This window comes from Dermacentor silvarum, chromosome 1 (assembly GCF_013339745.2).
Source record: "Dermacentor silvarum isolate Dsil-2018 chromosome 1, BIME_Dsil_1.4, whole genome shotgun sequence".
NCBI lineage: Eukaryota > Metazoa > Arthropoda > Arachnida > Ixodida > Ixodidae > Dermacentor > Dermacentor silvarum.
Genome location: NC_051154.1, coordinates 336,712,192 through 336,739,331, shown reverse-complemented (window position 1 = coordinate 336,739,331; position 27,140 = coordinate 336,712,192). Strand labels below are relative to the sequence as shown.

Below are 27,140 nucleotides of genomic sequence, written 5' to 3'. Positions count from 1 at the left end.
CCTTGTGTAATTTCCAGCGCGCCATTGGAGCTGTTTGGTGTGACAGCTAACTCTATCTGCGGTTATAATAGAGGCATCGAAAAATTTTTGCGAAAGCTTTTTCACGTACGTGGAATGTGCGACAGGCGTTTTATACTATAGATACCACTGAAACGTGGGCCAAACGGGATGTGTAAATGTCTGGGCACGGGAGCATACTTTGTCTATATAAAGAACAAAAGGTATGCGCATTTACCTGCGCATTGCATGGTTTGTTTGGCCGGCAGACGTGAGTCACTACTACATGAGATTAAGATAATTTGGAGAAGTGGTGATACGTTAGCAAGAGAACTTTTGGAGGCTTATCACATAAAAGAGAGAGGCATGATTTGAATAAGTGATACGTCGGTTTTTCTGTTTGACAACGAGATGCAGCTGATAAAAACGTCACGGTAATCGCTCGAGGCGACATAAATGCAGGTATGTAGCATTTGTTGAATTTCAGCGGTCTGCTGTAAGTTTACTGCCCCACCTTTCTTTTCCTACATTTCTTTCTAAGTCTTTATTTACTGTTTGCGCAACAATGTGTTCCTCATAAACCGGAGTACCTAAAATTTAAATATCCCCGTCTTGAAATAATAGGAAGGTTCCTTTGGAGACATGCCATCAGTGGTGGCGACCACGGGATGGCGGCTGCTATGGGGTAATGAGTCGCTAAAAGAGAAAGATCTATTAATGAACTTTTAAACTATTAGTTCCAGTGGGCTCATCGTAATTGCGAAATTGAAGCGAGTTCTCCGTACCAGTCATCGACTTTCGGATCTGGAAAAATGCGATTACCCGCTGGACTGTGGCACGACGAATTTCGGCTCTTCACGCGCGCGACACCGAAACCGGGAGGCTGCCGCGAGTGCAGAGCCGCGCCCCTCGAGACGGCGTTCTGTGAATCTCACCCAGCAGTGGGCAGCCAGTGCTCTGCGACAGCGAGGATCCGCACCGCGCTGGACGATTCTTCGGCCCCGAAAAACACCGCAACCAACGGCTTTAAAAGGCGAAGCAACAAAGATATATTTCTTCGAAGCAATACCTGTGTAGTGAAGAAGAGGAATAAGAAGCGCTCTTGCATCTGCCGCTGTGCACGCGAAGCCTTGGCATGGACTTAACAGAACCTAATATTCTTTCGTTCGGGGCGTCCACTTTGGGATTCAGCCACAGGCATGCTTGCTTCGCCGTCCAAACGTTCCTTACAGACTCCAAACGAATACCCTGCTGAATTCTATCCTTTTTTTGTACTTTCAAATTAATGATTACTCATTCGATATGACTTTCTTGATTTACTTTAACATATAACTCTACGCTATTCAATAGTAATTTCATAGATATTCGGAAATGTATCCTCCATATTAATTTGGAATAATCCACCCATTTCTTGGCCAATCCCCCTCCGTGGGTAGGAGCCACAGGTGTGATAGGCTACAACAACAACAACAACACGCGATCAGCGTTCGTGGACTATCTCGATTGTGTGAGACGTCAATGCCGTCTAATAAATCGTCGCACTACATTTGGTGGAAGGTGCTGTAATCCCCGACCTCACCCTGGAACTTCGCAGCCGAACGTTGCCGACTGCTTCAGTCGCTACCATGCTCGAGCCTACCGACCATCAGCCTGCAGCTTCCGCCACTCCCATCATCTGCGGCGCCGTCCAGCGGCAGCGGGACCCTCCTGTCTTTAGCGGAGCCGGTGAGACTGACGTGGAAGATTGGCTCTCTACCTACGAGCGCGTCAGCGACCACAACAAGTGGGATGACCGACGAAGTTACGTAGCGTCATCTTCTATCTTGCTGACGTTGGGAACCTCTGGTTCCACAATCATGAGCGGGAACTCCAAACCTTGTCCGCTTTCAAGACAGCTTTCGCGGAAGTCTTCGGCCGTCCAGCCTTGCGAAAGCTTCGTGCTGAACAGCGGCTACGCCAGCGCGCTCAACAGCCCGGCGAGACGTACACCAGCTACATAGAGGATGTCGTGGATATTTGCGCCCGCGTCGATTCCACCATGAGTGAAGAGGACAAGGTGAAGCGCATCCTCAATGGCATCGAGTACGATGGATTTCAAATGCTTCTCGCACGAAACCCTTCATCTGTCGCTGCTGTCGTCACTCTTTGCCCGAGCTTCGATGAGCTGCGTCGACAAAGGGTCCTTGCGCGCAGCGCTGTTGCACCTGGCCACTCTCTCTCGGGCCTCACGCTTCCCTCCAACAAAACGCCCGAGTCCTCACTCTCCGTTCAGATTAAGGATTTTATTCGTGAGGAGGTGGCACGCCAACTGTCTATGCTGCCTCTCAGCGATCGCCCTCTAAAGCCTGACACATCTCTGGCTGCTCCCATTAGAAGAGCCATTCGCGAGGAACTTGCCGAATCGCTACCTTTGGCTCAACCCTGTCCTCCCGTGGCTGCACCTCTGACCTATGCCGCTGTCGCAGCGTGACCTGCTCCGCCGACATTCGCGTTTCCTGCGACCATGCGACCTCAACCAGTGCCTACTCCCGCGTCGCCTCCTATTCCGCCTCGAAGCCAAGTTCTGAACCTTTGGCACACTCGACAACCGACCAATTTGTTTCGCTTGTGGTTTCGCCGGCCATGTCGCGCGCTTCTGCCATCGTCGCATGCCACCTGCTAACCCTGCTGTCGCAACACCTTGGTATGGCTATCCCCATGATGCTACCGGGCATTCCATGCATCCCAACCCCGAGTATTCGCCGTCTCCTCGACGTCCTTTCGGCAACCATCGTTCTCCGTCACCGCGTCGTCTCTCGCTTTCCCCCTAACGTCATCGCCAGTCACCTAGCGAGGGGAACTAGTTGCTGCAGTTCTGCAGGCAGGAACTGCCAACTTCGCGACTTCTACAAGGCCTGCACAGGCGCCACGCAATTTACTGGACGTTTTGGTTGAAGGAACAGCCACAATTGCGCTTATTTATACTGGGGTTGCACTTTCTGTAATGGACGAAAAGCTTTGTCGTAAGCTCCGCAAGGTCACCACGCCGTTGTCTGGTTTGCAACTGCGCACCGCGAGTGCGCAGCATGTAGCACCGCTTGCTCAATGTACCGCAAGGGTGGTCATTGCCGGCATTGTTTGTGTGTAACCCGTATCAATCCCCTGTGACCTTACTGCGCGGAGAATCACTTGGTCGTGTTCAGCCCCTTGACCAGCTTCACATTCTCGATACTTCCAACGACACGGCCTGTTATGAGCTCGACGCCCTCACTTCTCCCTTGCTGTGCGAATCATCAACATCATTGTCGCCATCTTCGTCATCAGACGTTCTTGAATCTGCCTTGGACGCCGATCTGCCACCTCCGTACCGCCAGCAAGTTCTCGCGCTACTTCAGAATTTTCGTTCATCGTTTGATTGCGACCAACCATCCCTGGGACGTACGGCGACCGTTACTCACAGCGTCCACACTGGTTCCCATCCACCATTACGCCAGCGACCATACCGCGTGTCGGCAATTTACCGTAATGCCGCTCGGGCTCTGCAACGCGCCTGCTACTTTCGAGCGTATGATGGACACCATCCTTGGTAACTACAAGTGGAAAACATGTCTGTGCTACCTTGATTATATCGTCGTGTTTTCGCCCGATTTCCCGACGCACCTCGTTGGCTTGCGTGATATACTTACCTGCCTCACCTCTGCTGGCCTCCAACGCCACATCAAAAAGTGCCGTTTTGCTGCCCGCAAGTTAACAATATTGGAACACGTTGTTTCGAAGGACGGTGTGCTTCCGGACCCAGCCAAACTTGGCGCGGTCGCAGAATTTCCGATGCCCACTACTCTTAAGGCACTCCGCAGCTTTATAGGGCTCTGCTCTTATTTTCTGCGTTTTGTGTGCAATTTTGCAACTATCATCGCACCACTGACCAATTTGCTTACCGCTAGCGGAGGCATCTCCGCGTGTTCAAATTCGTGTGACGAAGCCTTTAAGCAACTACGCCGCCTACTTACTTCGCCGCGGCGTGCCTCATAATCAGAACTGGTTTTGGCACGTAAAACCCCAGAAAGAAGAAGTACTTACTTCGCCGCCGATTCTTCGGCACTACGATCCCACAGCGCCCACAGAGCTACACACGGACGCCAGCGGCATCGGACTTGGTGCAGTCCTAGCCCAACGGAAAGATGGCTACGATGAGTACGTCGTCGCATATGCGAGCCGCACTTTAAAGAAGGCAGAAGCCAACTACTCTGTGACAGAAAAGGAGTGCTTGGCCATTATTTGGGCTCTCGTCAAATTTCGTCCATACCTATATGGTCGCCCTTTTGACATTGTTACCGACCACCACCCCCTTTGCTGGATGTCTTCGTTGAAAGATCCGTCAGGTCGCCTCGGCCGCTGGGCACTTCGCTTACAAGAATATGACATCCGCGTTGTCTACAGATCAGGCAGAAAGCACTCTGACGCCGATGCGCTGTCCAGATCGCCGACACTTTCCGATGTGGCTTCAGTGTCAACGCCTTTCGCATCCATGTCGACCATCAACATCGCTGATATGCCGGACGAAAAGCGTAAGGATCCCCTGCTTTCCGCTATGCTGAATTTCCTCCACGATCCATCCGTCACACCCTCTTCTCGAACACTTCGTCGCCAAGCCGCTCACTTTGCTGTTCGCGACAACGTTCTTTACCGCAGAAACTATTTGCCTGATGGTCATAAATGACTGCTTGTGATACCACGACACATGCGTACCGACATATGCGCTTATTTCCATGCTGCTCCTCATAATGGTCACGGCGGCGTTCTGAAAACGTATACTCGGCTGAGGCAGCGTTTCTACTGGCACGGCATGTATCACTTCGTGCGCCAGTACGTGCGCGCTTGCACGGCGTGCCAACGGCGTAAAATTCAACAGCGCCCTCCTGGCGAGTTACAGCCGCTCCCCTGCCCGGCCCGGCCATTGATCGCGTCGGCATAGACCTATACAGACCACTTCCCTGCAGTTCCTCGGGTAACCGACGGATAATTGTAGGTGTCGAACACTTGACGCGCAACGCCGAGACTGCCGCACTCCCGGCGGCCTCTGCGCGCGAAGTTGCCTTCTTCATCTTGCGGAACTTCGTTCTTCGACATGGAGCACCACGCGAACTGCTCAGCGACCGGGGGCGTCTGTTCCTGTCCGAAGTAATACAAGCCCTTCTTGCTGCATGCAACATCGTTCACCGCAAGTCTACCTCCTACCATCCGCAAACGAACGGCTTGACAGAGAGGTTCAACCGCACACTCGGTGACATGTTGACTATGTACGTTGCCTCGGATCACAGTAACTGGGACACTGTTTTGCCGTTCGTAACGTATGCCTATAATACGGCCACACAAGCTACCACTGGCTTTTCGCCATTCTTTCGGTTATATGGCCGCGAGCCTTCGTGTACAATGGACGCGCTGCTCCCATACCGACCCGACGCTTCTGAATGTACGCCATTGTCTGAAGCTGCCAAATACGCAGAGGACTGTAGGCAGCTCGCTCGTACCCTTACGATCGCCGCTCAAGGCCGCCAAAAGCTGAGGCATGACAGTAACGTGCCTACACCACATTTTCCGCTTGGTTCCCTTGTTTGGTTGTGGATCCCGCCTCACAGTCCTGGCCTTTCAGCCAAACTTCTTGGACGCTATGATGGCCCTTACCACGTCATCGACCATACCTCCGCTGTCAACTACGTTGTCGATCCTGTGACGCCATCACACGACCTTAGACATCGCGGGCGTCACACGGTTCATGTCAGCCGACTTAAGCCATACTATGACCCCCTGATCATTCCTACGCCGTAAGTCGCCAGGATGGCTAATCTTCTCTCCCGTGGGCCATTGTAGTGAAGAAGAGGAAGAAGAAGCGCTCTTGCATCTGCCGCTGTGCACGCGATCAGCGTTCGTGGACCATCTCGATTGTGTGAGACGTGATTACCATCTAATAAATCGTCGCACTACACCTGGAATAAGCTTCAAACGGCGGGCCAGTTTTTTTTTTATTTATTTATTCTGCCGACGATATTGAAACCAGAGAAGGAAGATGCTCGAAGCTCGACATTTACAGATTGGAGTACGAATAAATATTCTGGCAATACTGTCATATATATGAGTGCCCGCGGTCATCGAGTGTGATTGGATCATGTCTGCCTGTGCGCGCTCGCACCGTGCTGGTTAAATTACGTTGCAAGTTTATACGGCCGATAAAACTACTATCCTTACTTCATATGGCTCTCAACGCATTTGCTATCGCAATCGTTAGATCGCCTGCGAAACTGTGGCTTTTTAAGAGGTGGCCGCGGAAAAAAATTCGCTCAAAATTTCACCCCGCGTAATAAACGCACCCCCCCCCCCCAACTTCAAGCATATTCTTCCGCAAGAAAGTATATGCTCATTATTTGAGTAAATACAGTATATAGCACAGGCCTCCTCTGATAGAAGAGGAAGTGAAAAATGCCTTCTTTCTACTGACGCGCCGTACTTCAAGCTCCCCTGTACGCTGGCGCCGGAGTTCAATCTAGATGGAAACGCGTCTATAACTATTTTACGGCTATTACTCGCATGTAATTTCGTTCCCATAACGCGTAAATATATGCTTACGAAAATACTTGGGAATTGAAGTATGGCAACACTGCCACATTCAAGTGAAAGTCTGTGTGCAATTAAACGTGAAGTTGGGAGTACTGGGACTAGAAATATATATCTCCTGAGCATTTTATTGTTTGTGTGAATGCGTACATTTGGGACAAGGTTGTACCACACGTATTCAGGCAGAAGCGATGCGAATTACGGTGGAAAGAATCAGAAGTTGCGATCATTCAAGTGGTGGTGCAAAAAGGGAAAACAAAACGCACAGCGCACGCTCGACTTCGTCTTTTGTTTTCAATTCGTTTTTTTTTTGGAGCCCTTGCATTTGCGGTAAGCTCTATAAGTAATATGTGGTGTCCAAATCCGAGCCCCCAGTGAACGGTACTTTCCAGCAGCGTAACCTAGTGTTAAGGCATTGCTATTGCAGACAGCATATGCAAAAAGCAAATGCAAGAGGCGGAAACAAATCATGATAACCATGTTTTGCAGAATAAATGTTAATGGCAACCATGCCGTGTTTCTGGCCCTTCCATTTGCTTTCGGTGCTTTCAAAACACAGACGCATAGCCTTCGAGGTTGCATGGTTTCCGCTATTCCACGAGAGCTGTCGCAGGAGTTGCGATTTGGACACCACCTGTTTCTCCAGAGCTAGTTGTTTAATGTCGACGCCCTGTAAAGTATGCCATTTGTAATTTCTGAGATGGCAACCAAGGCTATTACGCTCTAAATTCATTTCATTAGATCGAACTCTGCTATTTTGATGCACTTAGTCTTGGGTGCAGTGCCTTTCGCTTTTCGGACAAATGAACATTACCAGAATCGGTCTACTAACTTTGGAAACAACGGCGAAATTCCGGCCTCCCAAAAGGAAAGGCTCAGAGATAGCGTCGTATTGCGTTGTATGTGGCAACCTCGGGACGGCGCGATCTCAGAATCCATGCACCGTCTAACGAACACGCAGCTATTTTCCGCAATTTTATTAGGTTGGACACCACCTAACGGATATATCAATTTTGCCTATCATTCCATCTCTTCTTTCATTACTGCGAGCAAGCCACATAGACAACGAAGCAGAGCTCATACATTTGAGGGCAGAGCGGGAAAGAAAAAAGTAAACCCATTTCCACTCAATGTGAAATCTGCTGAAACAGCGGATCTGTGGTTCTCTTGTGTTTCTCTGATTTTGTGGGATTTTCTGTCATTACCTGGGAGTTTCTGTGAGTTTGTGGGGGTTTCAGTGATTATGTTTGTTTTCTAGTGGTTTTCGTGCGATTATGGGTGATGTTAGAGATGGATGATGCGTGACAGCGGTGGACAGACGGACGGCGCAGCCTCGACCTAGAACAGCTCCGCTCTTAGAAGTACCAGAAAGCTCGCCTTCCCGCATAGCGTTCGCGGCTTATTAAGGTGGCATAAGCTCGGCAACTGTGTGGTCGGTCTACATAGTATTGCTTCGCGCGTCGCCGGTCTGCCAGTCGGTGCGGTGATCGGTGCGATGCCTCAATGTATCGCGTAATGAAGACACTTATAGAATTACGCTCAAATTTCGCATTAGGGAGTTTCGTAATCGTCGGTAATTTTTTAAAGAAGCAAGTCCGTGCAAATCTGTGTAGCTTCACATTAGTTCTCTGTTCATAATTTATTTCACTGAATTTAATTTCAGCGAATCTCTTACAGTATTTACTGTTTAGTTTTTTATTCCCTTCATAAAAAGGTATTTATAACTTTGTTTCAATTAGACTGCTCACGTATGTACTACGCTCCTTTCACCTGTCTTTCGTATAGTCTTCCTTTTTTTCGTTTCTGTTCTTAGAACAACATTTTAATTACTTCATCGTAAACTTCGTCCTGCCGCCCAAATATTTGCACATTTCGTTGGTGAGCACGCGCCATAAATGGGGATCTTCATCGTCGTTACCATCATCATTATTATTATTATTACGTACGCTTCTGCGCGAGACAGAGAAGACGACGACTCCTATCTGGGCAGCTCGTTCTTCGAGAATGGTCAGCTCACGTTGATTTAGAAAGCCGCATTCGACTCGCAGGACAATCAGGAGATATATCGGCATTGGTAACTTTAGATATTGCAAAAGCATATGACAGTGTCGAACATGAAATTTTAATTTCTCGATTAGTTAGCTGTTCTGTTCCAGACTATTTAGTAGCCTGGATACAAGAGTTCCTTTTCGATAGAGAATTTTTTTGTTTCAAGGATGGGGTGACATCGGATACGTATAAACAGACGAGAGGCGTACCACAGGGATCAGTTCTTTCGCCACTTTTGTTCAATATTTTGTTATCTTCTGTGCCAATCCATCAGGATGTACAACTCTATCTCTATGCTGATGACATTGCATTTTTCTCATCAGCAAGGGATATTAATACGTTATACCAAATTTTGCAATCTTACTTGTCTGAACTCGAGTCCTGGCTGGACGGCATGTCTTTTTCGCATAACGTAAAGAAATGCGCTCTACTGGTGTTTCCATTGTCAAATCCTGTCTCTATTTCTCTTCATTATCGTAATCAGCCGATTCCGCAAGTTCCAACTTTGAAGTACTTAGGGATAACTTATGATGGTAAGCTAAACTGGCAGCAGCAAATAGAAGCAAATGCTAATAAAGGAGAACGTGCAATGGCATTGTTGCGCCGGTTCAGCAATAAAAACACAGGGATGCGTAGATCCACGTTGCTGATGATTTATAAGCTTTACGTCCGCCCCATTCTAGAATTTGGTTGTGTTCTTTTTTCAGGATGTGCAGCATACAAGCTAAGACCTTTAATTCTACTGGAAAGGCAAGCGCTGCGTCTCTGCCTCGGGCTGCCAAGTTTTGTGGCTAATAATGTTCTTTATCTGGAGTCTGGAATTATTCCGCTTGATTCCAGATTTAAGCAACTTACTGTCCTGACTTTCCTGAAGCTTTATGATACACCCTTTTCCAATTTGCAACCCGTTTTCATCAATTCACCAGAATCATTTTTCAGAACAGTATGGCGGCGTTACCGACAGCCACAAGTTATTTTTGTTCAATCGCTGGTTATCAAAACTTCAAGTTAGCCTACCGCGCCTGATTTCTCCAAAATCTAATTCATTCAAAATAAAACTCACTTTTGATGATATTTTTCCAAAACACGTGAAACTTCTTCCTGCGCGCATACTTGAAGGTCTCCTTCAAGACCATCTTAGTCAATTTCCGTCTCATTTGGTTATTTCTACGGACGCATCACAAAATCAACTCAACTGGTCTTCTGCTCTCCGTCTCGCTGATTACACTCCAATATTTCTTGCAGAATTTCTGGCAGTTATTCTTGCCATCCGAAAATTGGGTCCACAGAATTCTAAGGTAATAGTTGTTACAGATGCGCTTTCGGTCTGTACACATTTAACTTCCAATTATCAGTCACACCTACTGAGTATATTTTCGACTCTTGCCCCAGAAAATTTATCCGAAGTCCGCTTTCTCTGCGTCCCCGGACATAGTGGAATCTTTTTAAATGAATCAGCTGACTCGCTCGCTTCGACATCACTAAATGGTCCGGTCATAAATATTCTTCCTGATTTCTCTTTTATAACAGGAGCTAGATTTAAACGCCTTTTATTGCTGAGTTGCCATGACTCGTCCATACTTTCTTCAGACGATTTTCAACATTTAAAATTTCGGTGGAACACGAGCAAGTGCCTTTCACGCCAATGTGAGGTGACGCTGTCACGCCAATGTGAGGTGACGCCTAAATGTTTATCTTCATAGATCCGGTTTATCAATCACTGACCTCTGCTCGTTTTGTAATCAACCGGAGACTATTGACCATTTCTTTCTTTCTTGCCACCGCTTCTCCTCCCTCCGTAGAATGTTTCTGTTATTTCCAAGCAGTAATCTGGGTTTGGCACTTACAACGCCAAACATTTTGTCTTTTGGGCCTGTCAATTAGGCACAAGTGAGGGTTCTATGATCACGGCTGTACACAAACTTATTGAAGCATCCGGAAGGTTACGCTGCTAGGGTACCGACTGTGGGACATGTTATTTTATGTTTATTTTTGTAGTTAGTTTTCTCTTAATTTTTATTTAGTTAATGTATGCATAGGAAATCTTAAAATCTGTGTTAAGTAGTTGCCAAAATCTTAATTTTGATTATGCACTTTTACCCCTTTGTTCGTTGTTAGGTGTATGTTTTATTTTATCCAGTGTGGCCAATCCCCCTCGTGGGTACGAGCCATGTTTTGAGGCAACAACAACAACAACGAGACACTCCTGCTCCACAGACCTGCAAAGGCCAGCCATCGTCGCTTGCCCCTGGGTCCGCTGCAGCAAAGAACCGCCGCAACGTGACCGAGGCTGTGCAGCAGCAGCAGCAGCGATGACCGTTCCTGTGGCCTCTCATTACGGCATGGTGGGTGCATCGTTGCGCAGCGAGGTGCAACGCTGCTACAAGCTGCGATCACGTGTTCCCCCGCCACCTAACGCCTTCATGCAGTTCACGCAGGAGAAAAGGCGTTCGGTGGCCGCCACGCACGCGAACGAAGACAACGGGCGCCTTAGCAGCCGCCTGGCAAAGCTGTGGCTTCCTCTCCGCGCCGCCGACAAGGAGCCCTTCCAGCGCAAGGTGGCCGAAGCTGTCACCAGCCACCGAAGCAAGTACTCGGACTACGCGCACAACCCGCGTGAGGCCAGCCGGTGCATGGAGCAGGAGCGCATTGCCAAGCAGGTTACCAGCAAGCTGAAGAACGGCAGTTCCTGGGACAAGGAGCAGCAGCCGAGAACTTCCACGGTGGCGGCCCACGGCCGAGGCAGCCCGGAGTTCCAGCAGCAGCTGCATCCGCCGCCATTGCCGCCGACGCCAAGGAGCAAACACCGTGGTACCATCAATGCTTCTCCAGATGGCGCTTCGGGCGCAGGTCAGAAAACTGTGGCTTGTATGCCGACGGCCCCTGTCCCGGCCACGACCAAGGATCTTGAAGGACACGTGGTGCCTGTAAAAGCGGCTGCCTTAAGACCCTTGGCTGAATTGTTGAAGAGCCAGCGCAACACTTCCACAATTATGCTGAGCGGGCCTTGATCAAGATCTTTGGAACATTCAAGCAGCTTGAGCGAGAGGTGAGCTGTGCTGCCGAGCTGTGTTCTATGGAGGCTGCTGCTGCGCTACCCCCCGAACAGACAATGCGGCTCCTCCACTCGCTTACCGGGGAGTCGGATGACCATCTCTGCAATCAAGGTTATGTCCCGGCGTGTGGAAGGGATCCAAAAAAGGATAATTGTGGAGCTTGTGCCTCAGATGATGCTTGTTTTGCTGAAGGCGTGTGATCACGGCGAGCGTTGTCTACTGAAGGCGGCAGTATTTTGTAGGGTGACGTTGCATGGCGTGGTTGGCCCTGAATTGAAAAACGTGATTCCGGCGTTCTAGTGGTCGATGTAAACGACCATTTACCTATTTTTTGCATCTTGGACTGCTGTGTGAGTCGCGGCGTATCGCAAACGTCGATTCGATCAAGAAAAGGTAACGAATCAACAATAAATACGTTTATATCTCTGATTATGCGCACTGACCGGTCTGAGGCGATTAGTGACAGTAATGCAGCATCTTATTTTTCTGGCTTTCACAAAATGATGGTCGATTTCTGTGATCGCGCAATTCCACTCCGTATTTGGAAAAAGCATAAAAAGGCAAGAAAGCCTTGGATATCTTCGGCACTTTATAGAAGCATAGAAAAATAAAATGTTATACTTGGAGTTTCTGAAAACAAAGGATGCTGACAAATTCAAATACGAGAAATTTCAAAATAAATTGTATTCCAAAATCAGAAAGGCTAAAGATGCCTGTTATTTGCACAATTTTAACAATATTACTGATCAACATACATTCTGGAAAGCCGACAATGACGTTCGGGGTACATGCGACATTGATACGTTACCGGAAGAATTCACTATCGACGAAGTAACCCTTTATATAACTGAGCTGCTGGATAGGTTTAATGAGTACTTCTTATCTTCCGGTAAATTAAAGAACCTGACGACACGAGCAAGTGCATGATCACATGTATTACGTTCATATACGAGTAAGAGAGAGCGCTTTCGCAGAACCTACGAGTTAGGCGAAAATGATGTTCGTTATTAGCTCCTTGAACAATAGCAGTGCTGCAGATCTTGAGTTTAAAGCTGAATCAATTAAAGCGGTTGCTACCATGATTGCTCTCCCACTCACTCATGTATGCAACTGCGTGCTTCAAGACGGGCGGTTCCCGGATGAGCTCGAATTAGCCCGGAAAAGTGTTATTCGCAAGGGAGGCGCGAAGAATGATTTCCACAATTGCCGGCCGATATCAGTGCTAGGTATTTTTTCGAAAGTTATTGAACGTGTTTTTTTGTCATCTGTATGACTATTTAGTGAAATTCTAGTTAATTTCAGCATACCACTTTGGATTCCCAAAAAGAAATCGACAGAATTAGCACTTTTTATGTTACAGAATGACTTAAAGAAAAGACTGAAAAAATAAATAATAATTGGAATATTCCTTAATATGAAGAAAGCATTTGATTCCATTAAACATCACATCTTACTAAGTAAACTTCCTAGATAAGGCATACGAGGGCGAGCCCTTCAACTTATAGAAAAGTACCTAAAAGATCGAAAACTGTGTGACATATGACTCAGCCTTCTGAAACATAGAGCCTACCGTGTGGTCAAAACTAAGATTTATGAAATTTCTAAAAATTGCCTGTGGCAGGTAGCATAGTTCTTATTGTTGAGCTCGGTTATTCGAAGAGGCGGACAATAGTAGCACGAAAATTCGAAACATGTTTTCAACTCATTACCAAAAATTGACTAATGAACTTCTTAGTTAATTATTTTGCGACACATATCGCAGTTTACGAATTGTAGCTGGGGAGGTTGCAAGACGCATTCACTTGAAATTAATTTCCAAGAATAACATCAGTTTCGAGATATTATTTCCCAATGTTTGAGACGAAATACATTGGCGTTCCAGTTTTTTTTTTGTGCTTCACTGTATAAACCAGCATTTTGGTATAAAAGTAAGGGGAACAACAGTGCATTTTTACGGCGAGTTTGATGGAGCATATCTCCAAATGGTGCCATTCCGGAAATTCATTTCAAGTGGTTACGCGTGACAAGCTCACCGGCTGCAATTCGTAAATTGGAATATGTGTCGTAAACTAATTAACTAAGCAAATAATTACTGAATTTTTGTCATTTAGTTGAATTTGTTTTTTTTTATTTCTCACGTGCTACTACTGTCTGCTCCATCTAATAACCCAGGTCAATGATAGGAATTATGCTATCTGCCACAGGCGACTTTTAAAAATTCTGTAAAGCTTAATTTTGAACACCTGGTATATTAACGGGCGTGCCCCAGGGTTCGCTTATAGGACCAGTGCTTTTTCTTCAGTACATAAATGATATAGCCTCTATCCCACATACACACACAAAAACTCCTATACGCAGCGTTAATTTTCGGAATGGCTAGATAAAAATGAATTAGAGTGTAATACAAATACAAAGTACGTCCTTTTTAGAGCTCGTAAAACCACCGCTAACAATGTTTCCTTACATTTTCGTAACAACGTGATAGAGCGTGTGGATTCTATTAAATTCCTAGGTATTTTTTTCAAGAAAACTTGTCAATGGTAACCCAAATTACCTGAAATTAATACCATGCAGAGTAATAGGAGCATTATGGAAAATGATAAATTTAATTCCCAGGAAATTGAGATTGAGCAAATTACTGTGAACAAAGTCTAAAATACCTATACTTTCGAGCGAGAATAAGGATTTTATCAAAATAATTGAACGACACTCGTCAGTAGCTGCTTTTAAACGTGGTTTGACTGAAGCAATGCTTCTGTAAGCTTACTGAGCGTTGTGTTTTAGACATACCATTTTATTTTCCTTTTTTTGCAACAGACGCATTTTTGGCTTCATTTTTCTTTGTTCCTCATGTGAAATTGTGCCTGTGTTGCAAGGCGACTTAAGCACTGATTCGGATTGATGCCACGTTTCTGCCACCATAAGTTTGTCAGGAGCAAAGCCACATCTAGCGTTGAGGGAAAAAATCTGTTCTTTATTTAGGTAGACTGCATTAAGGTGGATAAAACATAGCCAGCTCTTATTTTTGCCATACAGGCTTCCAACTTCATGTGGTGCAAGATATGATGCATGAATAGCGGTTCCATAAATAACGTCATCATTAGCGGGCTTATTACCCCATATCAGCCACCACCCCGTGGTCGCCACCACTGGTGGCATGTCTCCGAAGGAAGTTTCGAATTATTTCAAAACGGTGGTTTCTTTAATATTACTTGAAGTCTCCATAGAAATACCCTGTATAAATAGCCAGCGGACTCGACCCGTTGGTCAGGTTTCGACGATCCACGACTGTGCTCGCCGCAGACGTTGTGCTTTGAGTGTAACTTTTTTGGGGGGGCACACGTTCGCCCAATAAAGAGTTAGATTCATGACGGACAGTTTTGGCTCGACAATGATCTACGTAGTCATCACGACATAATATGGAGCTGTACGAAGTGGATTCAGTGCTAACGTTCGGGAATTTCCCACTTATTTGGTCTAGACGGTTGCTTTGTCGCAGATGACGATAAGCAATCGTGAAGTGATTTTCGCATACCACGAGCTGACTTAAAAAATCGAGGATGCAGCATCAACATGCCATGCAACATACCACGTGATGTTACATCTTCATCTCTGTGCTTAGGCTAAGAAAAAACAGTGTTTACGAAAAGGATAACGAGAAAGCAGTTACTTTCTCCACTGATATGAAGATTCTGACTTCGCCATATAACCTGCTTATTTAAGTAGAAAATGACATTCGTGTTTGTTAGGTAACAGAAATAATCAGTGTCTTCGGGTCCGACGAGGCGGCGTAGCCAAAAGCTAGAGAAGTTGTAGCCCAAATGTAGCCAAACACAAAAAAGTGCAAACAATTTCGTAGCCACATATAGCCATTTTCATGTCCGTGTCGCCGTGACAGTCGGCCCTTGACATCAACAGCGACATCATGCTTGCACAGAACAATTTTGGTTGGCCCCGGAAGCTCTTAAGTTCCAGCTAACCGCTGCAGAGGACGAAATCAGTGTCCTTATTTTATGACATAGTAATAAGTTATTATTTTTAGTTATTTACAATAATATTAACTACGAACGCTGCTTTTTAGCTGTCGTGAACGCAAAATAATGTTTAGCATCATCGATCTCTGACGTCATCTCTGCCTACGGCGTAGAAGTTCAGCTGTCCAGCTATCTGTGACGGCGATGTGCTCGGGTCTTCTTTTTTTATGAGCTAAAACAAGTCTTTCGCGCTACGATATTTCGCACTCATCGTCCTATCTTGTCTTCTTGATTTTTTTTTCGTTTTTTTTCAATTATCTTGGCCCGGATTAGCTGGGACACACACTACCTATATAGTTTCGATTTACATCAACCTGGCCGCCATCTTAGGTATCTAGCACGCCAAGAACATGCGTTAAGAAAAGTGACAGGCAACAGATGCCACTCACTGTCTGAATCGGTGTAAGCGAAGCTTTAAAGATTACTGCGCAAAACGGCACACCAGTGTAAGAAGCGCGCAGTCGTGTTCGGCGACCAGCACGTCCCCAACGTAATTCGCTGGAAATGGGGAATGGCGCGACGGATCACAAAGAGCAAAGGTAAACAACAAATTGATAACAGTGGTAATGCTGTTAAAATCAGTTTTGGTCAAAACCCAAATCATGTTGATGTGCGAATAAAGTTTTAGAATAGGGGCTCCTAAAGTTTGGGGCCCCAAATAGCTTTGCGGGTGTTAGCGTTGGGGCTTGCAGGAGTGAAGAGTTTTATAATAGGTGGTTTGCGTTTGCGTATAGCGTACGTGTTGCGCTTGCAGCGTCACTACGGTGTCAAAGAAAAGCTGCTATGAATAATGAAATAAAATATACCATTTTATGATTAGAAGTAATTTAGACTTTCGTGTTTTCTCGTTTAATTACAATTTAGAACTTATTATATTAGCAGCAACCAACTTGTTGCGCTTAGTTTTGACTAACCAACTTTACGTACCTTCACCCAGCCAAGTAAATCCGTGTTAGGCCTACGAGCCATGAAATTGACAATTGAATTCGGAATCACTGGCGTCTAATGAATCAATCTTCTTTACACATGTTAGTTGAGAAAAAGCGATAACCGCAATCACGTCTCCTATAGTTTACAAATTTCACGTGTTACCACAAATCGATCCCAGTTTGGTGCTAGGTTAGAGCCGTCGCTTCGACGGGCGCCGCCTTGTTTGTTAACTAAAGCTTTTGGGGCAGCTTTTGGTGCTCCCGCTAAATTATGGTGGCTACCATACGCTAAATCGATGAAATAGCGTGCCCGACGGAAAACCCAAAACCAGTTTGCCTCTTGCGCACGCACAGTGGCTTCGACGTTATTTCTTTGGGACCCCAAAAGCTTTGAGCCTCCTATTCTAAAACTCTCTAATATTTGCTGGTGTTTTACAAGCCAAAACCACGACATGATTGGGAGTCATGACGCAGTGGTCTACTCCGGATTAATTTTCGCCGCCTCGGGTTCTCTAACATACATCTAGATCTAAGTACACGGGTGTTCCTGCATTTCGCCTTGATCGAAATGCGGCCGCCGTGGCCGAGAATCGAACCCGCATCCTCGAGCCAGCAGTGCGACACCTCACAAGCTAAGATAACGCGGTGTGTGAAGTTCATGTGACGTGGTGTACTGATGTCATCGTAGCAAACATGTTTCGATATTAGGAGAATGAGTATCTGCATCCGTGATGTTATGGGCAAACCATCTAGAAGTAAAAGTACCAGAACTCACCTTTGGCTCGGGGTCTTGTTCAAATTCTGTTTTAGAGACCTTTTCATCGGGCGAGGAGGAAAGGGCGTGCGACGAGCCTTTCCTCCTCTCTGGCTTGGGCGAGCCGGCGCGGCGCGGCTTGAACGTGTTTGGCCCACTTGTGTTGTGTGTGAATGTGTTTGGCATACTTGGCCCACTTCCCCATGTTTGTATTCTCCTCTCTGAGGAGGATTCAATCTTACGTCTAACCTATCGAAATGAATCTCGAATGTAAGCACGAACAAAAATTCATCTAGCAGGAAAAGGAAAATTGGCAGTAAAGCTTCGCGCGAGAAACGTGGAGTAGTTTGATTTGATTGATTTGATTTGTTTATTTGTTTACATCAGGATGATGCGGGATGGCCCATGCAAAAGCTGTGCCCGGCAAAAGGTCGAAAGCTGAGCCAGGCGCGATACTTCACCCAGAAGACATGGCCATGAACACACTGGAGCGTGTCATCCACCCTTGTTTCCTTCTTTCACGTCGGCGCCACCATCGCCCGACGGCCCCGACCCTATGTTATTGCTCTCCCATCCTGAGTAACTCCATGTACTGCGAAAAACCCACTCGTCCCAGGTTCATCCCGATGCAGGGGAATCGGGTGCCCAACGGTCAAGCGGGGTGTAAGTTTAACTGCAGCAAAGATCAAAGCCACCAGCTCAGACAAAGGCGCGGAGTGGGAAGGGAGGGGGGGGGGGGGAATCATTTCGCGCTGCACACACGCACGCCACGCGGCCGTCTCAGCTAGCTAAAACATAAACTTCGAGATTTGCTTCGACATGATCAGAGCCACCTCTGGAGCGTGGATTAGGGCACCACTTATAGCCCAAACAAAGCCGAGTCGCAGATTTTCAGTAGCCCAAATATAGCCACATAGCCAACTCGTCCAAGACGACGCCGAAATTTTTTCCTATAGCCCAATTTGGCTATATATAGACAAACCTGGCAACACTGGTCACAATGTAACGAATAATAAAAATCGACATGACAAGCAATTATGTCCCTAAGTGGTCTGTCTATGTGTGGGAGGCTATGTCTGAACACAAATTCACTGCCTGCAAATTTTGGAGCTCACATACTGTTACGTTCTACCGGCCCCTGGCCGGCAGCTACGTGATGAACCTCAGAGCAGTATCGCAGGCACCAAAATAACACCGTTTATTTCAAGCTCGGAAATATATGCAAACTAAGGTAGAGAAGCGGGAAGAGAGAGAGAACAGACGCATGCGCAGAGGCGTCAACCGGCCCAGACTTGTTATCTGCAGCATTCCTTTCCCCTAGTAGCCGTAGCGTTCCACTGGCTTTCGGATTCTTGTGGACCTACGTAGCTCGGGGGGGTACAGGGCTTTCGGAAAGGTCGCTAGCCTCGTATTTCGGTGCCTCTTCGGTTATACAAGGCGATTCTTCTGCGGTAGGTACTCCTCTGCTTGAATATGCGTTCGGTGAACGTTTGCGCATGTCGTCGACATGACGTCGAACGACGCCATCCTCGATTTCCAGTGACGAGACTGGCTCCACTCGTCGATTTCACCTTGCCTGGTGACCATTTGTCTCCTACGCCGTAGTTGCGCACGTAGACGGCCTCTCCAGGGGCGAAGTATCAACTGGCGGAATCAATAGCTAGATTCGTCCGCATCTCGTGGCTCCTGGAAGGAAAAAACATATCCCGTCCAGTGCGCAGCCGGTAGCCTAGAAGCAGTTCGGACGGTGAAAACCCGTAAGCCTGTGGTGAATTTCTGTAGTTGCAAAGAATTCTGGCCAGAGTAGTTGCTACCTCTACTCGAGGCATTCTCTTCATTCCATCCTTGATAGTTCTTACGGCGCGTTCTGCTAGTCCATTGCAGTGAGGGTGGTAAGGCGGGGTACGAACATGCTCGATTCCATTTTTCTGCACAAATTGAGCAAAATCTGATCCGGTAAATGGCGCCCCATTGTCCGTAACTATGGTTCAGGGTAATCCAAACCGGCTGAAAGAGGTTCGCATAGAATCTACAGTAGCATTAACTGTCGCGCGATATACTGGAATGGCTTCTATCCAGTTGCTGTGTGCATCGACAATTACTAACACCATCTTGTTTTCGAAAGGCCCCGCGTAATCTGCATGCAACTGTGACCACTTCTCCCGAGAAATCGGCCAACTGACGGGGTTCCGTGCAGGGGGCATAGGCAAAGCTTGAACACAGTCTCGACAGTCTAAAGGGATTCTATGAATGTCTTGATCTAGACCGGGCCACCAAAAACTAGCCCTCACCCTTGTCTTCATTGTAGACGCACCCTGATGAGACTCATGCAACATCTTCAACAGTTTCTCACGCGCCGCCCTTGGTATCACTACACGATGGCCCCAGAACAACAACCCCTGCTCCGCGGACAGCTCATGTCGCCTTTTCCAATATTCCGCCATTTCTCTGCTGTCCCCTTCAACGACCGAGGGCCATGCTTCAGTCACGTACCTGCATATCGCTTGCATAACACCGTCGGCTGCTGTGAGTGCTTGAAGTTCTTTGCAGGATACCGCTGGCGGGTCCCATTGGTCGATGACAAGCCCCATTTCCGTCACATCTTCTGTTTCTGCTTCGGGCTCTTGCAACGATTGAGGCAAGCGGCTTAGAGCATCCGAGATTAACATCGGTTTGCGAGGCTTACAGATAAGCTTGTATTTGCACGCCCCGAGCAAAAGCGCCCATCGCTGAATTCGGACGGCTGCCATGACAGAAGTTTGACGGTCCGGTCTGAGAAGACTCAACAACGGACGGTGATCTAGCTGTTACGAGTTTGGTACATGAGTTCACAAGGTTGTCGCGGAACCTTGTCACTCCGAACACTAGCGCTAACGCTTCTCGCTCAATTTAAAAGTACTTTCTTTCAGCAGAGGTGAGTATTCGCGACCTGAAACTAATTGGTCCGTCTTCGCCATTTATACGGTGAAAGAAGGTGGCACCGACACCGTAAGGCGAAGCGTCGCATTCCAAAAGCAACTCTAGCTCAGGATCGAAGTACGTTAGCACGGGAGCCGAACACAAAGCAGTTTTTGCCTTTTTAAATGCCGCGCGTCTTCTTTTGCGTTCCAAGTCCATTTCGCACCTTTTCAATATGGCTGTACAATGGTGCAAGCACCATGGATAGATTCGGCAAGAACTTATTGTAGAAAGTAACCATTCCGAAAAAGGATCTCAACTCGACATCATTTCGTGGCAAAGGAGCCAGTCTGATTGCATGAACGTTCTTCTCCAGCGGGTGCAGTCCTTCGGCATCAATGCGATGGCCAAAATACGTCACGGATGATTCACAAAACCTGCACTTGTCAGAACGAAGTTTGACACTCTTCTCGCGGAAACGCTGCAACACAGCTTGCAGATTTTCATTTAGAGCGTCGCCGCTCTCGGCTATCAACACATCATCTAAATATGCCTGGGTTCCTTTCAGGCCTTGCAACAATTATTCAATTTTCCGTTCAAATATCGCTCTGGCTGACGCGATGCCAAATGGCAATCGGTTGTAGCAGAACAGCCCTTTTTGTGAGTTTATCACGCCTAATTTCCGTGAGTCTTCATCCAATTCGACCTGATTGTAAGCATCGCGAAGGTCTAAAATACTGAATTTCTTTCATCAGCATAAATTTGCGAAAATGTCATCTATGACAGGCAAGGGCTAGTGTTTGACATCGCATACTGGGTTTAGTGTCACCTTGAAGTCGCCGCAAATGCGCACCGTTCCGTCCTTTTTCAAAACGGGAACCATGGGCGTCGCCCATTCGGAATGAGACACTGGAGATATTATGCCTGCCGAGACTAGTCTGTAAAGCTCCTTTGCCACTTTATCTCGAAGTGCAAAAGGAATTTTTCTTGCTTTGAAGAACTTGGGGCTTGATCTGGTCTTGATGTGCAGTCGGGCTAGCGGGCCTTTGATGAGACCAGTACCCTCAGTGAAAAGGCCAGCGTTTTGCTGCAGTAGCTTCGGCACATCCGTCAGGGCTTGGCTTGATACTGAAGACTGCGGTTACACGCTCAGCACCTGAATGCGTTCGTCTGCTAACTTTAGCAGTAGGTCCCGGCCGCAAAAACTGGGGCCATTGCAGTCTAAAAGAGTCCGATTACACTGCACTGTTGTACCTTGATATGAAACTGGCATTGCCAGTACACCGAGGAGCGGAAGCCTTCCAAGATAGCTTGAAAGCTGGATCTCCGACCTTTGTAGCTGCGGCCATTGATCCCAATATCTCTCGTAAATGCCTTTAGGAATGACGCAAACAGGAGAGCCAGTATCGACATCCATTTTCACTCCGAGGCCATTCCACGCGAATGATCTTCTGATTGGTTGTACGAGGGTGCGCTTAGTTGTCGATGACCAGATTTGCGATGCGCTGCTGTCATTATCTTCAGTTTCTACCGCTTGTGTCGTTACTGCAAGCATTCTGCCTGTTTTTTTCGTTTACCGCACACATTGTGCCTAAATGCCCTGGCCGTGCACATTTGAAGCATCTACTCTTGATTAGTCGACACGCCATCGTCACGTGACCCTGATTCCCACAACATTTGCATTGTTGCACGCCCGGCGACTTTGTGCGCGACTTATGTTGACATTTCAGCTTTAGCAGTCTCGCCTGTTCCGTGTCCGTAGCAATTCGTTGTGAATCGCGTTCAGCGCTCTCCGCGGCAAGGGCAAGAGCCTCCGCTTCTTGTCGATTCAGATCTTTCTTTGCTAGCAGCTGCTTCTGCACATTCTTGGACCTGACGCCGCACACAATACGGTCTCTAATCATTCTGTCCAGCATCGTAGAAAAATTGCAATTCTGTGCCATCTTCCAAATAGCCACTATAAATGCATGTACTGATTCTCCTTCTTGCTGACATCGATGAAAGAACTTGAAGCTTTCAGAAATTTCATTCGGCACCCGGTCGTAGTAGCTGTTTAAAGTCTGCACAACTTCTTCGTAGGTCAGGGCGTTAGGCTTCTGTGGATATACTTTGCCGGTGAAAATTGCTATTGTCTTTGTTCCAAGCACAGCTACCAGCAGGGCTCTTTTTTTAGCATCATCCTTCACATCATTCGCTTCAAAGCAAGCTTCAATCTTGACTAAGTACGATTGCCACTTGTTTTTTTCGTCTTCGAATTCGGGTAGCCTATGGGCCACTGCCGTGGTATGTTCAGGATCTGCCTGGCCGTCGTGTGTAGGCCTATGCTGGTCTCCTGCAGCAGCAGAATCCTCGTCGCCACTGTTACGTCCTACCAGCCCCTGGCCGGCAGCTACGAGATCAAACTCAGACCAGTATCGCAGGCACCAAAAGAACACCGTTTATTTCCAGCTCGGAAATATATGTAAACTAAGCGAGAGAAACAGGAAGAGAGAGAACAGACGCATGCGCAGAGGCCTCATCCGGCCTAGACTTGTTATCTGCAGCACATACAATTATTGCAGTCCATCTAAATGTTAACCCCACACCGCCGGTCAAAGATAGTTTGGGCTAGATGAATCTCCGATTGACACAGCCTACCTTGCATACATAAAATTCTCGCTGATGAAATTATCTTTATAAACAATGCCTGTATGGCATTCTTACAAGCTCGATAGCATGCGTTACATACACCCACCATGTACTAAGGAAAAGTTTGCAGACCAAAAAAGTGCATGGAAACGAAGAAAGAGTACACAAGACAGAGCGTTAACTTCCAACAGCACTTCATTACACGAAACAGAGACTTGTACAACTCGGCGACGATATGTCACATGTATGCATGGCCTTCAAAGAAATTCATCACATTTATTGCTCAGAAACACAAATGGGTGTACACACAATCTGAAATAAGTTTCAGAATCGTATCAGCCATGTTCATTAATTCCGCCTGTAAGTATGTTACCTTTTACTTACAATGGTAAATGCATTAAAGGGCACTGGCTTCCATCTTGCTACATTTAATGCAATGGTATGCACGTTTTATTTTGCGCTAGTAGTTGTTTTTTTAAGTTATTTCCGTGTTAGGCTATCGTCCATTTTGGCAAGAGAGAGAGAGAGAGAAAAGGTAAAGGAAGAACATGGAGGCTAACCAGAGATTATCTCCGGTTACTACCCTGTACCGGGGGAGGTGTAAAGGGATTCGACAGGAGAGAGAGAGAAAAAAAATAAGTATAAAAAAGGGGGAAAAAAGGAAAGAAAAGAAAATCACACACACACACAAAACAGAACTGTTTCTGTGGGCACTGTCACGCAGTCTTCGAAGGCGTTCTAGTGTTGCATAATGTCAACGTCCCATCCTCATCACACAATCTACAGTCACAATTTGTCACTTAGTCCGGTGTCTTTTAAGTAACGCACCAGTGCCTTCAGGGCGGCTCGCGCTGTTGTTCGTGAGGACAGTTTCCAAGGATGTTGATTTGCGTTTTTGGACGTTTGCCCAGGTTATCTATCGTGGCTGAGAGAGCTGCTCTCTGCGGGTTGAAACGAGGACACTCACAACGGCACGCGCGCGGCTCCATTAGGTGGTGTCAAAATCCGAAAACAGAAACCTATCAAAGTAACAAAAATCGATATCTAAGGTCTTTTGGTAAATACATGTGCCGGAAGTGATTGCGGACCGGGAAACACGCCATTGAGGCCATGTTTCGGCCACCACTTATGGTTAAGACGTAATCTTTTTCCCGACTACAGTGTATAGTATCACGTGAGAATCATTTTAGTGCAAGCTGAAAAGATTTCGGCAGTTTAGGCATAACGACTGCCCAAAGCACTCATGAGACCTCTCCTCTTCCTCGCAATGCACTTACATCTGCTCTTTCAATAAAAAAAAGATAAAAGATAAAAGCCAATTACCGTTTCATTGACTCAGTTCGTGCTGCTTTTCAAGCAAACATCGAAGCACTCCTGGTATACGCGGGTGCATGCATAGGTCTTGTATGATGGCGGTCCTTGGCGGTCTTGTAGGATGGCGTACGCATTGCACACGTTGCGAATATTGCGAACAGATCATTTCTTTTTGCGGTGCCTAAGTACAAAGACAGAAACTCAAACCTACAGCGCTGTGTCACGTTTCCTTCACTGCGTAAGTGTTCTAGAGCGATTTATCCCCAACTAGCATATAAGGCGCCTGTATTTGAAAGACATGAGTGAAGGAGTACTGTGACCTTGTGCTGAATAAGATTTCACATGCCTAATCGAAAAGCGCACTGTCATCTGAAGCGGACGGTTGAAGGTGTTCTGTCCATTGTTGGGGTATTTGTGTCTTTCGCTTTCGAAAGATACCTTTGCCGCTGGAAACAGCGCAGAGCTCGCCCGCTAAGCTTAAGACACCTGAGACCCCATAAGTCACACACGAACCACGCCGCGGTTTACCACCCGAAGTTTCACACAGTTCATTCACCGCACCACACACCACACGAAGTCAGGAGTGCCATATTTCAAATCTCTGCAGCGCTAAACGGAACAGAAGATTCATTTTCTTCGGCAGATTTTCTGAGCTGGGCTCTTTCACTCGCCGGTTACGAACTCGACGGACGCGCTAGGCCAAAGCGTAATGTAAACAACATCGGCGTTACGCAACTGCTGATTATCGAAAATAATACTTTAAAAGCATGTTTCCATTCCTTTCGAGCACAAGAATATATACATACAAGAGGTACGGGCGTCGCCGCTCTCATTATTAGCTGCAATGTTTTAGCAGACGATCCCATTGAGCCTGCTTATATATATAATGGCAGTCGGAAGGCCTTTAGGCGCGCGTTTCTGCGTTGAGCGTCGGCGTGCCTCGGCGACATACCGCAGCGAACGAGCACAGCGAGTGATGAAAGAGTGCTTCCCGGTAAAGATTACGGTGGCATAAGCTGCAGTTGCCGATAATCGGCAACTGTGTGGCCGGTCTATATGGTATAGCGTCGCGGCTCTGCCAGTCGGTGCGGTGGTCGGTGCGATGCCTCAATGTATCGCGAAATGAAGACACCTATAGTACTGTAGGAGGAACGTGACGGCGGCCGTACGGGTCGTGCTGTCGTGCCCTACTCAGAAGGGCGAAGGCGGCGAGCCGAGCGGCGGCTGCGACGACCAGCGTGGATAGCTTTGAAAACGACAATGCGCGTGCCGAGCTGGCGTTTCGAGCACGCGCTGCGCTTCTTTGTTTTTGCTCTTTGCAGCGTCGACCACAGCGGTCCGCGCTGCGGCGTGGTGGACGCTACAGTACTGCGCTCATATTTCGCATTAGGGAGTTTCGTAATCGTCGGTGATTTTTTTCAAGAAACATGTCCGTGCAAATTTGTGTAGCTTCACACTACTTCTCTGTTCATAATTTATTTCACCTAATTTAATTTCAGTGAATCGCGAAAATTCTTTACTGTTTTGTTTTTTATTCTCTTCATAAAAACGTATTTATTAACTTTGTTTCAATTAGTCATACTGCTCACTTATGTACTACACTCGTTTCTCCTGTCTTTCGTATAGTCCTGTTTTTTCGTTTCTGTTCTTAGAATAACATTTTAAATAATTGAACTTATTATTGGCATATTTCCTTAGTAAGCACACGCCATAAATGGCGATCTTCATCGTCGTTACCATCATCATTATAATCCCTATAACGCACGCTCCTGCACGAGACAAAGAAGACGACGACTCCTTTCTGGGCAGCTCATTCTTCGACAACGGCTGATTTCTGGACGCTGTCGGCCCCGCAGAGTGAAGTCGCAGCAAAGGGCAGCCATCGTCGGTGCCCCTGGCTCCGCTTCGGCCAAGCAGCGCCATTACGTGCCTACGAAGCATTCAGGGCCTGTTCGTACAGGCTGCACGCCAGAAGCAGAAGCAGCGATGGCAGTTCCCGATGAGGCCTCGCATCCCGGCGTGGCGGGTGCATCGTTGAACAGCGAGTTGCAACACTGCTACCAGCGGCGATCGCACGTTCCGCTACCGCCAAGTGCCTTGATGCCGTTCGCACAGGAAAAGAGGCGTTCGGTGGCCGCCATGAACGCGAACGAAAACAACCGGTGCGTTAGCAGCCGCCTGGCAAAGCTGCGGCGTCCTCTCCGCGCCGCCGACAAGGAGCCCCTCCAGCGCAAGGTAGCCGAAGCAGTCGCCGTCCACCGAAGGAAGTACCCGGACTACGCGCACCACCCGCATGAGGCCCGCCGGCGCAAGGAGCAGGAACGCATTGCCAAGCAGGTTACCAGCAAGCTTAAGAACGCTAGTTCCTGGAACAAGGAGCAGCAGCCGACAACTTGCACGGTCGCGGCCCAGGGTCGAAGCAGCCCGATGTTCCAGCAGCAGCTGCATCCGCCACCACTGCCGCCGACGCCAAGCAGCAAACACCGTGGTACCATCACTGCTGCTCGAGTCGGCGCTTCGGGCGCAGGTCAGGGAACTGTGGCTTGTATGACGACGGACAATGTCCCTGCCACGACCAAGGATCTCGAAGGACAAGTGGTGCCTATAAAAGTGGCTGCCTTAAGAGCCTTGGCTTAATTGTTGAAGAGGCAGCCACAACACTTCCACAATTATGCTGAGCTGACCTTGATCAAGATCTTCGGAGCATTCAAGCAGCGTGAGGAGAGCCGTGCTGCCCATCTGTGTTCTATGGAGGCTGCTGCTGGGCTACAACCCGAGCAAACAATGGGGCTCCTACACACGCTCATCGGGCAGTCGGGCGACCGTCACTGCAATCATGGTCATGTCTCGGCACGTGCAAGTGCATCCAAAAAAGGATAATTGTGGAACT

General features: G+C 47.4%; 2 protein-coding genes across 2 annotated transcripts; both read left to right on the top strand.

Moving 5' to 3' along the window:
- Nucleotides 1-10,949: 10,949 nt before the first annotated feature.
- LOC119443811 (transcription factor Sox-10) lies at nucleotides 10,950-11,648 on the top strand. Its single transcript, XM_037708470.1, has one exon. It carries the CDS (start codon nucleotides 10,950-10,952, stop codon nucleotides 11,646-11,648), a length of 699 nt encoding a protein of 232 aa, XP_037564398.1.
- Nucleotides 11,649-26,236: 14,588 nt separating this feature from the next.
- On the top strand, nucleotides 26,237-26,887 carry LOC119443799 (sex-determining region Y protein). The gene has a single exon (XM_037708467.1). It carries the CDS (start codon nucleotides 26,237-26,239, stop codon nucleotides 26,885-26,887), a length of 651 nt encoding a protein of 216 aa, XP_037564395.1.
- The last annotated feature ends 253 nt before the right edge of the window (nucleotides 26,888-27,140 follow it).